This window comes from Oncorhynchus nerka, linkage group LG5 (genome assembly GCF_034236695.1).
Source record: "Oncorhynchus nerka isolate Pitt River linkage group LG5, Oner_Uvic_2.0, whole genome shotgun sequence".
Taxonomy (NCBI): domain Eukaryota; kingdom Metazoa; phylum Chordata; class Actinopteri; order Salmoniformes; family Salmonidae; genus Oncorhynchus; species Oncorhynchus nerka.
The window spans coordinates 46,484,790-46,502,825 of NC_088400.1; the positions used below are offsets into that span (position 1 = coordinate 46,484,790).

General features: G+C 42.2%; 1 protein-coding gene across 1 annotated transcript in view; it reads left to right on the forward strand.

The window, feature by feature from the left end:
* The window catches only part of LOC115129597 (protein diaphanous homolog 2-like), a 606,019-nt gene that overhangs the window by 321,647 nt on the left and 266,336 nt on the right, over window positions 1-18,036 (forward strand). The window contains 1 exon segment of the mRNA XM_065018694.1: window positions 6,352-6,446. Coding sequence (XP_064874766.1) covers window positions 6,352-6,446 — 95 coding nt within the window.

Below are 18,036 nucleotides of genomic sequence, written 5' to 3' on the forward strand. Positions count from 1 at the left end.
CGACTGAAATTATGCAACACTCAACAAAGAGCTGCAGTTAGTTTCAGAGTGGGTGGCAAAGAATAAGTTAGCCCTAAATATTTCTTAAACTACAAGTATTTGTATTTGGAACAAAACACACTAAACCCTAACCCTCAACCAAATATTGTACTAAATAATATGGAAATTGAGCAAGTTGAGATGACTAAACTGCTTGGAGTAACACTAGATTTTAAACTGTCATGGTCAAAACATATTGATGCAGTAGTAGCTAAGATGGGGAGAAGTCTGTCTATAATAAAGCGATGCTCTGCCTTCTTAACAACACTATCAACAAGGCATGTCTTACAGGCTCTAGTTTTGTCGCACCTTGACTACTGTTCAGTCATGTGGTCAGGTGCCACAAAAAAGGACCTAGGAAAATTGCAATTGGCTCAGAACAGGGCAGCACAGCTAACCCTTGGATATACACAGAGAGCTAATATTAATAATGTGCATGTCAATCTCTCCTGGCTGAAAGTGGAGGAGATATTGACTTCATCACTACTTTTAGTTAGGATAGGTATTGACAGGTTGAATGCACCGAGCTGTCCGTCTAAACTACTGGCACACAGCTCGGACACCCATGCATACCCCACAAGACATGCCACAAGAGGTCCCAGAACAGACTATGGGAGGCACACAGTACTACATAGAGCCATGACTACGTGTAACTCTATTTCACATCAAGTAACTGACGCAAGCAGTACAAATAGATGTACAAAACAGATTAAAAAAACACCTTATGGTACAGTGGGGACTGTGAAGCAACACAAACATTGGCACAGACACATGCATGCATACACATATACACACACACAGACGATAACATACACACTATACATACACATGGATTTAGTACTGTAGATTTGTGGTAGTGGTGGGGCCTGAGGACACACTGCTGTGAAGTCTGTGGAGGTAATGTAATGTTTTAAAATTGTATAAACTGCCTTCATTTTGCTGGACCCATGGAAGCTAATGATACTAATGAGGATCCATAATAAATACAAATACAAATGTGCTTGTCTGCCTAAGTGTATGTGAGAGAGGGTTACAGTATGTACTTCTTATTGGCTATGTGACAATGGAACCATGATGATTTTCGAGTGGCTGATTGCATACTTACACACTCACACGCCCACTCATCCCCTCAGGAATATGGCTCTGTTCTATGTACTCAACTAACAGCGGTGGTGGTTTTCCCTCTCGTAGCTAGCTGGACACTGACTGGACATTGATGTTGCAAATGGAAGTTGTGAAATGATGACTGGGATGTGGAATTATTCTCAAGCCCACTAAGTCCTGTGAGCAGTCTCTGACTAACACTAACCACCTACATCCCCCTCCATGTTTCTCAATATCCTCCGAGTCCAAATATAATGATCTCCTCTGTCCTCAATGACTGCTTAAGCAAGATTTGTGCTGTGAAACAATACTATTTATGTCTAACTGTAACCTGGGGACTGGGTGTGGAGCAGTGGGAGGCAGTCCAGCTGTAACAATAGACATGAGTGGGGGTTCTTACTGTGTCACCCCATCTGTGCTGATATCTCCCAAGTGGCACCCTATTGTCTATAAAGTGCACTTCCTTTGACCAGGGTGAAAAGGACTCAAAAGTAGTGTGCTAACGAGAATAGGGAGAATAGGGTGCCATTTTGGAAGCATCCATAAAGTGAGATGAGAAAAGCACTGGATGGGAATCGGGTCAGGCATGCTATGCTGGAAATGGAATCAGCCTTCACCCCATACAATACATAGTGATCTGGCAGCATAACATACACACATGGAACTACTGACTTCTGCTTTGCTTTTCTCTTCAGCGGCTGTCCACAGGGAACTGTTTATTTAGCCTGTGCTTTAACATTGTACACTTTGACAAAGGAGGATAATGATCAGGCTAAATTATTGTATTAATGGATGTCGTGTTTGTACAGTAACATCATATTTGTTGTGGTTCTTCAATTGTTCTTCATATTCCCTCCCTCCACTCATCATCAACATCTGATCTCTTTGACAACCTTTATATAATGTCTTCATTGTTTTTCAGAGCCATTTAAAGTTTTTGGGATATAGTAGGAATCCAATGGTGAGACTGGAGTTAGACTGGAGCTAAATTACTGTGTGCATCTGTCATGGCGAGACTTGTTGAAAAGCAAGTCAAATAGCTCACTCATAGCAAGAGTGTAAATTATGCTAATGATGCAACAGATGAGTTGAAACTTTATCTTCCTCCAATTAAAATGTAACAGCAAATGTGTTTAATACTCTCATGCAAGTTGTTAAACTTCCCACAGTTGACAATTCAAAACATACTTTGAGAACTTTTTCTCATGAACACAAGGCGAGACAGAGAGCTGGTTTCAAGTTCAGCAGGTGTTTATTGAAGAGGACCACAAGAGGAGGCACGCAACTGGGTCCAGAGGCAGGCAGAAGGTAATACATAGGGGGACCAAAAAGGGCAGGGAGAAGACTAGTAATGTAATCCGGGAGATCAGGCAATAGTTAGTTAACAGGGAACAGGCAAAAGGCATCATTAGTGAGGCAGGCAACACCTATCATACACGGGAGGAGTAACTCGCGGGAAACCCAGCGCTCTGAATGACGTGTGTTACAAAACCTCACATTGATTGGGTGCAAAGAGCTGAACTAAATAGTGTGTGATAATGACATACAGGTGTGTGAACAGGTGATTATAATTCAGGTGTTTGGTATCTGGAGAGTGAGCTGCGTTCAGGGGACCTAGGTGTTTGAGAGTTTGAGCTGGAAAGTGAGCTGCGTTCAAGGGATCGACAGTTGAAGTTGGAAGTTTACATACACCGTAGCCAAATTCCTGACATTTAATCCTAGTAAAAAGTCCCTGTTTTAGGTCAGTTAGGATCACCACTTTATTTGAAGAATGTGAAATGTGAGAATAATATTAGATGAGTGATTTATTTCAGATGTATTTCTTTCATCACATTCCCAGTGTGTCAGAAGTTTACATTCACTAAATTAGTATTTGGCAGCATTTCCTTAAATTGATTAACTTGGGTCAAACGTTTCGGTTAGCCTTCCACAAGCTTCCCACAATAAGTTGGGTGAATTTTAGCCCATTCCTTCAGACAGAGTTGGTGTAACTGAGTCAGGTTTGTAGGCCTCCTTGCTCGTTCGCACATGCTTTTTCAGTTCTGCCCACAAATCTTCTATGGGATTGAGGTAAGGGCTTTGTGATGGCCACTCCAATACCTTGTCTTTAAGCCATTTTTCCACAACTTTGGAAGTATGTTTGGGGTCATTGTCCATTTGGAAGACCCATTTGCGACCAAGCTTTAACTTCCTGACTGATGTCTTGAGATGTTGCTTCAATATATCCACATTATTTCCCCCCTCATGATGCCATCTACAGTTTTGAGAATGACACAAATATTAATTTTCACATGTCTGCTGCCTCAGTTTGTGTGATGGTAATATGCATATACTCCAGATTGTATGAAGAGTGATCAGATGAATTGAAATTAATTGCAAAGTCCCTCTTTGCCACACAAATGAGCTGAATCTGATTGTTTGGGGCATCCGGAAAAAAACTTGTCCGGAGTAGACAAGGTGAGCACTACCATCAGTCCTGTGTCATGCCAATAGTAAAGCATCCTGAGACCATTCATGTGTGGGGTTGCTTATCAGCCAAAGGAGTGTGCTCACTCACAATTTTGCCTAAGAACACAGCCATGAATAAAGAATGGTACCAACACATTCTCTGAGAGCAACTTCTCCCAACCATCAAAGGAACAGTTTGGTGACGAACAATGCCTTTTCCAGCATGATGGAGCACCTTGCCATAAGGCAAAAGTGACTCAGGGAACAAAACATCAATATTTTGGGTCCATGGCCAGGAAACACCCCAGACCTTAATTCCATTGAGAACTTGTGGTCAATCCTCAAAAGGCGGGTGGACAAACAAAAACCCACAAATTCTGACAAACTCCAAGCATGTATTATGCAATAATGGGCTGCCATCAGTCAGGATGTGGCTCAGAAGTTAATTGACAGCATGCCAGGGCAGTTTGCAGAGGTCTTGAAAAAGAAGGGTCAACACTGCACATATTGACTCTTTGTATCAACTTCATGTAATTGTCAATAAAATCCTTTGACACTTGTTAACATTTAGTGATTATACTTCAGTATTCCCTAGTAACATCTGACAAAAATATCTAAAGACACTGAAGCAACAAACTTTGTGGAAATTAATATTTGTGTCATTCTCAAAACTTTTGGAGACGACTGTATTTTGTGAAGCACCCCCACAACATATGATGCTGCCACCCCCGTGCTTCACGGTTGGGATGATGTTTTCGGCTTGCAAGCCTCCCCATTTTTCCTCCAAACATAACGATGGTCATTATGGCCAAACAGTTATATTTTTGTTTCATCAGACCAGAGTACATTTCTCCACAAAGTACAATCTTTGTCCCCATGTGCAGTTGCAAACCGTAGTCTGGTTTCTTTATGCCGGTTTTGGAGCTGAGCGGCCTTTCAGGTTATATCGATACAGAACTAGTTTTACTGTGGATATAGATACTTTTGTACCTGTTTCCTCCAGCATCTTCACAAGGTCCTTTGCTGTTGTTCGGGGATAGATTTTTCGCACCAACGTATGTTCGTCTCTAGGAGACAGAACGCGTCTCCTTCCTGAGCTGTATGACGGCAGCGTGGTCCCATGGTGTTTATGCTTGCGTACAATTGTTTGTACAGATGAACTTGGTACCTTCAGGCGTTTGGAAATTGCTCCCAAGGATAAACCAGACTTGTGGAGGTTTTCAATTTCTTTTCTGAGATCTTGGTTGATTTCTTTAGATTTTCCCATGATGTCAAGCAAAGAGGCACTGAGTTTGAAGGTAGGCCTTGAAATACATCCACAGGTACACCTCCAATTGACTCAAATGATGTCAATTAGCCTATCAGAAGCTTCTAAAGCCATGACATAATTTTCTGGAGTTTTCCAAGCTATTTAAAGGCACAGTGAACTTAGTGTATGTAAACGTCTGACCCAATGGAATTGTGATACACTGAATTATAAGTGAAATAATCTGTCTGTAAACAATTGTTGGAAAAATGACTCGTGTCATGCACAAAGTAGATATCCTATCCGTCTTGCCAAAACCTATAGTTTGTTTACAAGACATTTGTGGAGTGGTTGAAAAACGAGTTTTAATGACTCCAACCTAAGTGTATGTAAACTTCAGACTTCAACTGTGCCTATTTGAGGGTGTGAGCTGGAAGCAGATGTTACACCTTTGACTCATTATCCGGCCTCTTGAGTTATGGAATTTATTGTGCATTGCTCCTCATGCCACAAAACACCCTACTTTTTTTATTAGCAGCAGATATTAAGTGTGTTGTGTTCATTGTTAGCTTTAGTCATAGTAGGTGTTTAATTCATAATATGTGTTTCATTTTCACTCATCACACAATCTTACTGCCAAAACATTCTCTTTGGATATGTATCTTTGGAAACATGTCTGTTCTGTTTTAGATTCATTTTTGGGCTGACATTTACTTGGGAGCATAATATGAGAGATCTTAAGTTAAGTTATTATATTTGTTTTCAAATAATTATGGATCAGAGTAGACTTGCAAATGTATAATAACTCTCCAAATTCCCAGGTTTTCCAGGAATCCTGGTTCTGAAAATCCTAGGAATTTGGTAACGTAACCATAATTCTGCAACCCTAGAGAAGAGGTATGCTACCTGTATACCAGATGTGAACGTACAGAGGGAGTGGACTGCCATAGAGTGGGCCTGCTGTAGCAGTGCTGTGAAGACACTCATTACCAGACCTCCCGCTGGTGACTCCCACCCATACCAGCCTACCAGCCAAAATGTCCAAATTCCCCTTGAGAGCATCCCCCAGGCCCACCTGGAGCCTGGGGTGTCCACTGAGAATGCCTGCTTAGAAATAATCATTGTCTTCGCATCCATCTAACTCTCAGAACTCTCGTTCTCACTGGAAACCTAGCTAAGATGTAGCCGGGCCGATGCTCTTGACCACACCAGACCCACTTGGCATTACTTACCTGAGATTCTGTCCTTATGTTGAATGTTGAATATGTGGTTTAACCAAAGGTTAGGAGATTGACACATCAAGTCATCATCTGGTAATTGGTGCACAAATGTTTGTTTTCACTAACAATCCGGTCAAAGAGCTGAAAGTGTATTACTTTTCTAAGAGACAAGTTTGCTCTGGGCTTGTTTTTTCTGAGGGGCCAATGTGTGGTGAAAGCACTCTTTTGACCCTGCCGGTCTAATACAAAAAATAAGAGGAAAATGACTTGTCTTCCCTTTCTATATCACAACAGCAATTTTTCTGGGCTCATTCCGGCTGCCTTATGAAGAGATCCGGGACATTGTGCTGGAGGTGGACGAGGAGAGGCTGAGCGAATCACTGATCCAGGTCAGTCCAACCCACCGTCTGACCCCCTTGGGTGTGCGCATGTGCGTGCGTATGCATGTGGATGTGTGTGAACTGCGGGCACATGTGTGTTTGTGTGTGTGTCTGTATGTATGTGTGTGTGCTCGGCAATTGTAGTCCTTCAAGATGCACCTTTGTGTTTTAATGTGTGATAGGTAGCCTGGTGACCCCATCACATTTTTTTGGAACAAGTCAGCATCACCCCATTCTTCCACACCATAGGGACCTCCTATTCATCCACTCATAATAGATGGTTTGGGACAGGGCTTGGCAAAACTCCCTCCAACTCCACCCTCCTTTCCCCTGCCCTTTCTCTTATGCCATGATTGATGATCTAGCTAGAGGTACCCTATTTACACATTGCTTCTGTATTCCTTGTCAGGGAGAACGGAATAATTATGAATGGGGCGGCTCGTTTGAGGTAGAGCTGCGTTGGCTTGGCACAAGAGGTGCAATCTGCATTGACATCGCCCGCCCTATCCTTTTATTACTTCTCTCCTGCAGCCCCGTTTCCTTTTTTGTGTTTCTGTCTAATGTTAAGTAGTAGGCGTATAGAAAGTGGGGGATGGGAAGTGAATTAAAAAGGAGCACATTTCCATGTAAGCTTGGCAGTGTCTGTGTCTCTGTGAGCTAGACCACTAGGGGGTATCATTCCTATTGTTCCTGTGCAGTGAACTGTGCGTTCTCTCAGTCTTGACTGGAACGCAACCAGTACGTAGGCCTTTCTCACTTAGAAAAATAGATAGATTACCCTGTAGATATGTATTTTATTTGTCCTTTGTCCTTATGGTTTAGTAGTAAACACACACAGCACCACAGAAGGTCTCTTCTTTGCTCTGAGGCTCTTCAAAGACAGTAGGAAAGTGTGGCGGCGTTGAAATATTGTCACGTATACCCCCTCTCCGGCCTCTATATCATCAGGCTGCTGATTATCCCGCACACCTGTCACCATCGTCTCGCGCACCTGCGCCTCCTGACACTCACCTGGTCTCCATCGCCTCCTTGATTATCTTCCCTATATGTGTCACTCCCCTTGGTTCTTTCCACAGGTGTTATTGACTCCGTTTTCATGTCGGTGCATTGTTTGTGTTTCATGTTCGTTGTTTCTTGTATTTATTAAAACACTCACTCCCTGAACTTGCTTCCCGACTCTCAGCGCACTCGTTACAAATATTTTTATTTAGATGTTCTCACTCTGACCGTCAGCCGCCCCCTGCAATACTGTTATTTTGAGCTCCGATAACCTTTAATTGGCTCGCAATCTGGCAGAGCACAGGGCCTGCGTTAAAGCACAACGGCTCAAACCCCACCGCCGCTTTGCAGAGGCGTAAGGGAAGCTAACGTGATGACCTTTTTTCACATTCAGCCTTTCCGTCGAGGGGAGATTCATCTGTCAACAGAACCCCGGCCATATCCCATCCTATCCCATTCTCGTTCCCGATCCCTGTTCCACATACAGATATATGGCTGGGTCAAACAGCCACTCTGTACTGTTCCCTCACTTGAACACTCGACGACTCACCAAGGCCTAAGTACAAACGTGGGAAACAGTAATATAACAGACTTCTAATGGAATGACTAATCTAAGAAGTTGGTAAGCCGTGAGAGGAGAGGTGCCGGGGGAGGCATGGATGCAGGTTGATTCAGAGTGGGAAGAGCGAGCTTACCGCTCGGACGACACAGCCTGGGTGTGGTCTCCTTCTCCACTCAACTCTCCGCCGCACACATTGGCCATTTACACACACATGGCTGCACACAAACACACCACCATGATGCACCTTTAGAGCCAGTGTAGGATGATGATGTGGATGATGCTATGAGGTTGCTATAAGAGGAAAGGGAACGTGATGGTGAGATCCTAATGAGCCCTCTCATATAGATGGGAGAAAGGGTTTAAGAGATGTGTTAGGTACAGAGTGGTTTTCTGTGGAGGGGGATTTCTCTCTGCCTCTCGCTTCACTTCCAGCAAAGGTCAAAGGGTAGAGTGAGAAGAGTTCAGTCCAGCCCTCCTTCACACTGCAGTCAAGGAGATGTCGGCCCCCAGGAGAGGAGAGCTAGGGAGGGGCGTGAGCAGCCTCGCTGTCACCCCCTCCGCCAAATTGACCGCAATGTGAAACATCTAGAAAATTGTGTACGCAAAGCAAGGGCCTCGGTAGTCCACTCATGCCCACGGCGAAACCGATACTATCCTTGCTCAATATGAACCAGGGATCCCACGGCGCCATTCCCAGGAGGCAGAGTATTTATTGAAAATTCACTTCAGTTCAAAAGGGCACCTCTGCTACAGCTCTTTCAAAGAAGAATGTGGGAAGTGAATGAAGGGAAGAAAAAAGATGGATGAATAGATAGACAGATAGATAGGGAGGGAAAGAAAGTAGGGCTCTTAATGTATATAATACCATATTAAATCTCATCATCTTCCTGGCCCCATGTCGACACGCCGGGAGCGGCAGGTAGCCTAGTGGTTAGAGCATTGGAATAGTAACCGAAAGGTTGCAAGATAGAATCTCCATGCTGACAAGGTAAAAATCTGTCGTTCTGCCCCTGAACAAGGCAGTTAACCCACTGTTCCTAGGCCGTCATTGAAAATAACAATTTGTTCTTAACTGACTTGCCTAGTTAAATAAAGGTAAAATATAAAAAATAAATGTCTAATGCAATGATTTGTCTGTGAAACGTCGTGGCGCGCCGGCCTTGACACGTCCATCCATGTGAAGTGTCACCCTGTCCGAGGGGAATACATATTGGAGTTGATTGGCTCTCCATATGCTACATTAGAAGCCATCAGCGCCCCACCCTATGATGTACAGATCCCCGAACTCCGGCAGACACCACCAAACAGTCACAGCCATCCATCCAGCACATACATCCATAGGATTCTCTCTCTTCCAATGTACTAAAAGCTTTACCTACATCCTCGCTCAGTACAAATTCCCTTCCACCCACACATCTCCAGTCTTTCTGTAAGATGCCATGCTCTGAACAATGGCCCTTTCCATTCAGGTGCTTCTTTATGAGCTCCATCTGATTATAGCTTTATTCACGTTTGCAGAGAGGTCCGTTTTGGATGTTAGCTCCATTTCTTCATCGCCACATACCCAGAAGATGTCAGATGGCCTCTGTGTGTCAGTATAAAAGACCCGCTGTAACAATTAGATGAAAAGGTTGCAAAAACAGTATTTCTTTTTTTTTACGAATGTTCGCCCATTAAAACGTCTGAATGTTTCACGGCAAAACCGGGGCAAAGGTCTTCTTGAAAAGGCCGCCGGGCTGACAAAGCCACTCGGAGAGGTGGCAGTGAAAGAGACGTGTGGAAGTGCATTGTCTGGGGACGGGGGCAGGCACGTGTGACCCCCCCTACCCCCTCCCAGCCTCGACTCCCATTGTCTGCAGTGTGACAAGGCCACAACCTGAGGGCCTCGGCTCGCGCTCCCTGCTTCGCTCTTTATTCAGATCACATAATAACTGTTCAGCCACACTTTAAAACACTGGTGCTCTGTTCAGACTGGTTCACACCCATGAAGTATTTTCAAGTTAATCACCGCACCAATGGGAGCAGGGGGTCGTGGACCGTGGGATGGGCTCCAACCACCACACTAACATACATTACAGTTCTTACTCTGGAGTGCCCTTTTTCATTTGAATCTGGCCCCCGGCTATAATTGACAAAACAAACTCAAGAACGACGAGGCAGGATCATTCCATTGCCAATGTCTTAAGTTAGCTTTTCTGTTGGCTCCTTAATCATTCCAAGAACCCCTTCGTGGCCTTCTCTGCCCTGTCGGGAAGGCTTAACTGACATAATGGTGGTATTTGGTTCGGTGCCTTTGTGCGGTTGGTGCCAATTGAGCACAAGAAGGCCAAACAATGCACAGATCATTAATGAGCTCCTCACAGGCTGGGTAATCTACTGAGATAATGCATTGGTAGCTACAACGCAGTGGGCAGAGACCTAGAGCCATGAAAGCAGCACCAAACGGCTACAAAAAAAAGACACTCCCAAGACTGCTTTTTCATGCTGCCCATTTGAAGGGATTTGTTAGCAGATGTAGTTTTCCAAGATTTGGAAGGTATTTCAAGGTCCTGTTAGATAATATCATTTTAAAGGCTTCAAATATGTCTGAAGGTTCTTTTAGGGAATGTACTGGTCAGCCTTATTCTCTGATTTAAAACATCACGCTTGTAAACCTTCATGTTCTTCCCGACTGGGCACACAATGTTTCCACCGATGACTGTTTAAGAATCTGATTGGAGATCTAACATGCATGCAGTCCCGTAATGCCCCACAGCACTTGTTGTACTCTGAGGTTCTAATCGGCCCCGGCTACACTATATCCCGTGTGGTCAATCAGGCCGAGAGAGGGAGCCTCCATTTCCAAATTAGCCATGTCACTTCAAAGCTAATGCATGCACACAAAGAAATGTGAGTACACAATGGCATATGTATGATGTTTGAAGGATACATTGTTGGTCATTGTGATCATTTTTCTGTGGCAACGAGTTATTTTAAAGGTACTTATGCCCAACCAAGGCCATAATAGCTCATAAAAATGACTCAGGTATTATATTGGTTTTATGAGATCTTCAAATTGCTTTAGTCAGAGGACACTTGACAGAGGGGAGGGGAACATATAACTTCTAGATTTCTCAGGGAAGACTTTGGTGTCAATAGCGAAGAGTGTCCATTGCCACAATTGTAAAAAAAAAAAATGTCGATCCCATGGATGTTTTGATGTACCGTGACAACTGTGTGGAGCTAAGGCTCTCTCCTTGACCCCTCATTCGACATGAAAAACTAACTCAGTTAGCTTAAGAAACTTCTGCGGACTTTGCTGCTTGAACTCCAGGTGCTCTACTCTCTCTTCCACCAAGGCTTTAGCTGTCACTCACTCAGGCTGTGGCGAGATGAGATGGGTAAATACTAAATCTTTAGGTGCACTAACTTTTTGGTGTGTGTTTGTGGACACCGGACTGTGTGTGTGTGTGTGTGTGTGTGTGTGTGTGTGTGTGTGTGTGTGTGTGTGTGTGTGTCCTTGTTTGTGTGCACATGCACCGTGAGTGGTAAAGCTCAGGCTCATTGGTGGATTTTGCCCTGGGGGCTTGTTTTGCAGAATATCTGAGCGGTTCCTTAATGTTTTATGTTGGCCGATGTGTTTAATATTACCCCACATCCTTTTCAAAAGGAAAGGCTAATGACTACACGGCTCGACTCTGCTTATTCATTTGTAATCAATACATGTTGTGTGCAAATGCGCTGTCGAGAGGGAGTATTAAGAGAAGAACATTACTTTCAGATATAAAGGAAAATACAAAGGGTAGTTTTAACAGTGGTGCCCAGCATGTCATAATGGATAAATATGGGCACATTGTTTGAAGTAAGTCATGGTAAATAGCTGTCGTGTCTTTGGCTATGCCGGATTAAGTTATACGACATGCTATTCTATAAAATAATTTCTCTGTAATTAATATTACCTGATTAAGCTAATCATGTAAATGTAATTAACATGAAAGTCGGGGCACCACGAAATAATGTTTATTGAGCTGTTATCTTCCGAATAAACTCTTAAAGACCTGGTAATCTTTTACCACAATAGCAGTCAATATTTAATCGTCGCCTTATTTTGTCTCATCTGAAAGTAGTACATTCTTGATTATCTTCACGAGCCCTGGCTAAGAAGTTGAATCAGCAATACAAAATGTGACTTAATTATTTATTTACTGAATCTCTAAATAATCACACATAATTACATCTACACAGAATGGATCATACATTGATTACAAATGGTTTCATAAAGGAAAACGTCCCTAGCGGACGGAACAGATATGACGGCTGGTTACACAAAGAAAGGGGGTTGGGTTTTGAATGAAAGAGCGGGAAGACTGAGGAACAAAACTATTATATGTGTCTGTCGGGCCGTAGGCAGCTAATCTATTGTAAATACAGAATCTTATGCATTCTAAATAACCGGCCATTTGGAATAGGAAAATGCAATACATATTTACTCTCTGCTGCACTTCGATCGGTTGGTCGTAGATGGAAGGCCGGGTTGTCCTTTGAAGAATGTCTGTGGTGGGACGTATACTTGGTAGACCGTTTTCCTGTGGTAGGGTCAGATACTCTGTACGTCCTCTCCTAGCCCACGTCTACAGTTGCTGCTCTAACGCAACAGCTAGGAGGTATCACTTATTCAGTGAATAAGAGTTCAAAGTTCATACCAAGTTGCCATACTTTAAGCCCATGCTATATTCTGGCTGGTATAGTTGAAATTCATCCCTTCGGCATGTGGATCGTCATCTTCACCTTGAAATTCGATGCTAATTTCGTTAGGTTCTTGTCGTTCAACCAGAGCTCACGCTGAGGTTGGCTTAGTTCTGTAGGTGACCTTGTCCTTTTTATCACAGGGACCACAAGTCCTCACGTCCTTGGAACAGGAGGTTGTAATTTTCGTCAACGGGTTTAATAAGTTGTGAAAGAAAGGCGTGTTTCAAAGTTTACATCCCATGTCTGTTCACTTGGGCGGGGCCTCTGAGTGAGTTCCCCCAATTGAATATTTTCCCAAATAGTTTCATGTTTAAACATTTAAATTGTACAACAATTCCATGTGAATCTGATAACTAGAATGTGTAGATTTTCGAAGATACAGTTTGTCATCCTATCATGTCTCAGACGCCAACTGATCTGACAACATATTAATTAAGTACCAATGCATATTTTCTGGTTCGATTACTGAAATATGGTTCCGTTTCCCACCTTTTGATGTTCCCAGAAGCTCTATGTTAACAAAGGGCTTTCCAAGAGTCAACTCTATAGAGTGGAGAGAGAGAAATGGGTGGAAGGTATTTATGGGGCTCATACACCTCTCCCATCAGGCCAACATCATGACATAATAGAAGTGGGAGATACTGTGTAACCATGTAGGGTTACATTAATAACCATGGATAACCATTAATAACCACCATCTAGTGGTTAGAGCGTTGGACTAGTAACCGGAAGGTTGCAAGTTCAAGTTCAAACCCCCGAGCTGACATGGTACAAATCTGTCATTCTGCCCATGAACAGGCAGTTAACCCACTGTTCCTAGGCCGTCATTGAAAATAAGCATTTGTTCTTAACTGACTTGCCTAGTTAAATAAAGGTAAAATAAAATATCAATGCCCTTAGTTGATAAGTCCAAGGGCACTGAATGTGCCAGTCGTTAAAACTGACGCCACACCCCAATCTATTCAGTGTTGACAGAATAGTGAGGAACCTGTCACACTAGGGTTTTAATGACTCCAACCTAAGTGCATGTAAACTTCCGACTTCAACTGTATATGAACGATCAGAAAATTCTGTTAATTTTTTTCCCTTTTTCTTTGGCACTAAAGTCTTTCCGTATACAGCACACCCAGAGGCCAGTTTATTAGGTGCAAAATGGTTTGCTCCTACAGCCAGTGATTCACTCGGTGGTGGCTTGCTATTTAAAGCAGACATGCACCGAGACATTCAGTTACTGTTCGACTGAATGTTAGAATAGGAAAAACTAGTGACCTAAGCGACTTTAAGCTTTATGATCGTCAGTGCTAGGCAAGAGTTGTGCAAGCTAACAGACGGGGCACAATCAGGCAAATAACTGTGCAGTACAACAGTGGTGTGTACAACGGCATCTTGGAATGCACAACTTTTTATGGATGGGCTATTGCAGCAGACGACCACACCAGGTTCCATTTCGTACAGCTTTAAACAATAAGAAGCGGCTCCAGTGGGTACACTATCACCAACACTGGACAATTGAGGAGTGGAAAAACATTGCCTGGTCCGACGAATCCCAGTTCCTGTTTCGTCATGCTAATGGCAGAGTCAGTATTTGGCATAAGCAGCAGAGTCCATGGCACAATCCTGCCTGTTGTCAAATGTTGGTGTTGGAAATGTTTTCTTGGCACACGTTAGGTCCCTTGGTACCAATTGAGCAACATTTCCATGGAGGCAAAGGGGATCCTACCCACTACTATATTGGTGTACCTAATAAACTGGGACCAAGCTACCGAGTCTTTGCGAAGCCTGTGGGCATCCTAGAGCAAAACAACCATCATGTACAGTACCAGTCAAAAGTTTGGACACACCTACTCATTCCAGGGTTTTTCTTTATTTTCAGTATTTTCTACATTGTAGAATAATAGTAAAGACATCAAAACTATGCAATAACACACATGGAATCATGCCATATCCCCCAAAATTAAATAATTCAAAATATATCAAGTAGCCACCCTTTGCCTTGATGACAGCTTTGCACACTCTTGGTATTCTCTCAACCAGCTTCATGAGGTAGTCACATGGAACTGTGTAGCTTACTCCAAGTACGCTAGAGTAGACTGATAAGACAGCTTTGATTCAGTGGACTGATATAGGGTACATACCATTTAGAGATTATAATTAGAATGGATCAATACAATACAATGAACCCACCCTTTTCTTCATTCACAAATGGTAATTACAGAATTATGCGTCGTTCCTTCCCCTCGCTCATCAACTCACCCATTATCCTCCTTTCTCTCCATCATACTTTACATAATGTATTTAATCCGTTGTTTTATGTGTAATATCGTATGACTATCAGCTGGGTACATCACTTTCAACTTTTGGGAAATGGTGTAGAGCGTACAAACTGCATGGTGTGAATGTTTCTATGGTAATTAGAATAACATTTTTAAGTGAATGTCGCTCACAAGGCAAAAAGGCCCATGGCAACTATTAGTCACAATTTCAAAGTGTGAGCAGGTCTACTGCATGCCTTATTGCATGTTGCAGGATAAACACTTTGTAGATCAAGCGTATTCATGTAAATTATGGCAAGATGTAGCAGTTGAAATCAAAACTTTTTGTTTTGAAATAATGGATGAGTAAAAAAGAACCCCATACCTACTGTTAAATATGGTGGATCCACCATTTGATGTTATGGGGCTATTTTGCTTCCAATGGTCCTGGGGCCCTTGATAAGGTCAATGGCATCTTGAACTTAACACAGAACAAGGACATTTTAGCGCCAAACATGGTTTCCTCTGAGAGGATGCTGAACCTTGGCCGCAAGTGGATCTTGGATAATGCACATATGCACACATGTACACGTATGCACACATAGATGCACACAAACATTCAGGTGTACGCATGCACCTTCAGAAAGTATTCACACCACTTGACATTGTATACGTTGTAATGTGTTTCACACAATATACCATAATTACAAAGTGAAAACATGTCTAAAAAAAAATTTGCACATTTATTGAAAATTAAATACAAAAATATCATATTTACATACAGTTGAATTCGGAAGTTTACATACACCGTAGCCAACTACATTTAAAATCAGTTTTTCACAATCCTGACATTTAATCCGAGTACGAATTCCCTGTCTTAGGTCAGTTAGGATCACCACTTTATTTTAAGAATGTGAAATGTGAGAATAATAGTGGAGATAATGATTTATTTAAACTTGTATTTATTTCATCACATTCCCAGTGGGTCAGAAGTTTACATACACTCAATTAGTATTTGGTAGCATTGCCTTTAAATTGTTTACTTGTGTCAAATGTTTCGGGTAGCCTTCCACAAGCTTCCCACAATAAGTTGGGTGAATTTTGGCCCATTCCTCCTGACAGAGCTGGTGTAACTGAGTCAGGTTTGTAGTCCTCCTTGCTCGCACATGCTTTTTCAGTTCAGCCCACACATTTTCAATAGGATTGAGGTCACCCTTTTTCCTCAACATAACAATAGTCATTATGGCCAAACAGTTATATTTTTGTTTCATCGGACCAGAGGACATTTCTCCAGAAAGTATGATATTTTTTTATGGTGGTTATGGAGCAGAGGCTTCTTCCTTGCTGAGCCGCCTGTCAGGTTATGTCGATATAGGACTTGTTTTACTGTGGATATAGATATGTTTGTACCTGTTTCCTCCAGCATCTTCACAAGGTCCTTTCCTCTTGTTCTGGGATTGATTTGCACTTTTCACACCAACGTACGTTCATCTCTAGGAGACAGAATGTGTCTCCTTCCTGAGCAGTATGACGGCTGCGTGGTCCCATGGTGTTTATACTTGCATACTATTGTTTGCACAGATGAACATGGTACCGTCAGGCGTTTGGAAATTGCTCCCAAGGATGAACCAGACTTGTGGAGTTCTACAATTATTTTACTGAGGTCTTAGCTGATTTATTTTTATTTTCCCATAATTTCTAGCAGAGGCACTGAGTTTGAAGGTAGGCCTTGAAATACATCCACAGGTACACCTCCAATTCACTCAAATTATGTAAATTAGCCTATCATAATCATGTTCTGGAATTTTCCAAGCTGTTTAATTAAAGGCACAGTCAACTTCTGACCTGCTGGAATTGTGAATAATAACAAAATAATCTGTTTGGAAACAATTGTTGGAAAAATTACTTGTCATGCACAAAGTAGATGCCCTAACCGACTTGCCAAAGCTATAGTTTGTTAACAAGAAATTTGTGGATTGGTTGAAAAACTAGTTTTAATGACTCCAATAAGTGTGTATGTAAACTTCCGACTTCAACTGTAAGTATTCACACACCTGAGTTACGACGTGTAAAGAATTACCATTGGTAGTGATTACAGCTATGAGTCTTTTTGGGGTATTTGTCTAAGAGCTTTGCAGACATGGATTGTACAATAAGTGCATTTAAACAATTCTTCAAGGTCTGTCAAGTTGGTTGCTGTACATTGCTAGACAGAAATGTTCAAGTCTTTGAAAGCCTATTAAAGTAAAATGTTTAACTAGGCTGCTCAGGGACATTCAATGTCATCTTGGTAAGCAACTCTAGTGTATATTTGGCCTTGTGTTTTAGGTAATTGTTCTGCTGAAAGGTGAATTTTCTCCTAGTATCTGTTGGAAAGCAGACTGAACCAGGTTTTCCTTTATGATTTTGCCTGTGCTTAGCTCTATTTGGCATACCCATAACATGATGCAGCCACCACCATGCTTAAACATATGAAGAAGGGTAGTCAGTGACGCGTTGTGTTGGATTTGCTCCAACATAACACTTTGTATCCACATTTTTTGCAGTTTTTACTTTAGTATTTTGGAATATTTTTTATTCTGTACAGCTTTCTTCTTTTCAGTCTGTCATTTAGCTTTTTATTGTGGAGTAACTACAATGTTGTTGATTCATCATCAGTTTTCTCCTATCACTGCCAATAAATTGTAACTGTTTTAATGTCCCCACTGGCCTCATGGGGAAATCTCTGAGCAGTTTCATTCCTCTCCAGCAACTGAGTTATGAAAAACGACTGCATCTCTGTGACTGGGTGTATTGATACACCATCCAACGTGTAATTAATAACATCACCATGCTCAAAGGGATATTCAGTGTATGTTTTTTTATTTTTACCCATCTACCAATAGGTGTCCTTCTTTGCGAGGCATTGGTAAACCTCCCTGTTCTTTGTGGTTGAATCTGTTTTTGAAATTCACTGCTCACCCTTACAGACATGTGTGGGGTAAAGAGATGAGGTAGTCATTCAAAAAGTCATGTTAAACAATATTATTGCACACCGAGTGAATCCATGCAACTTAAT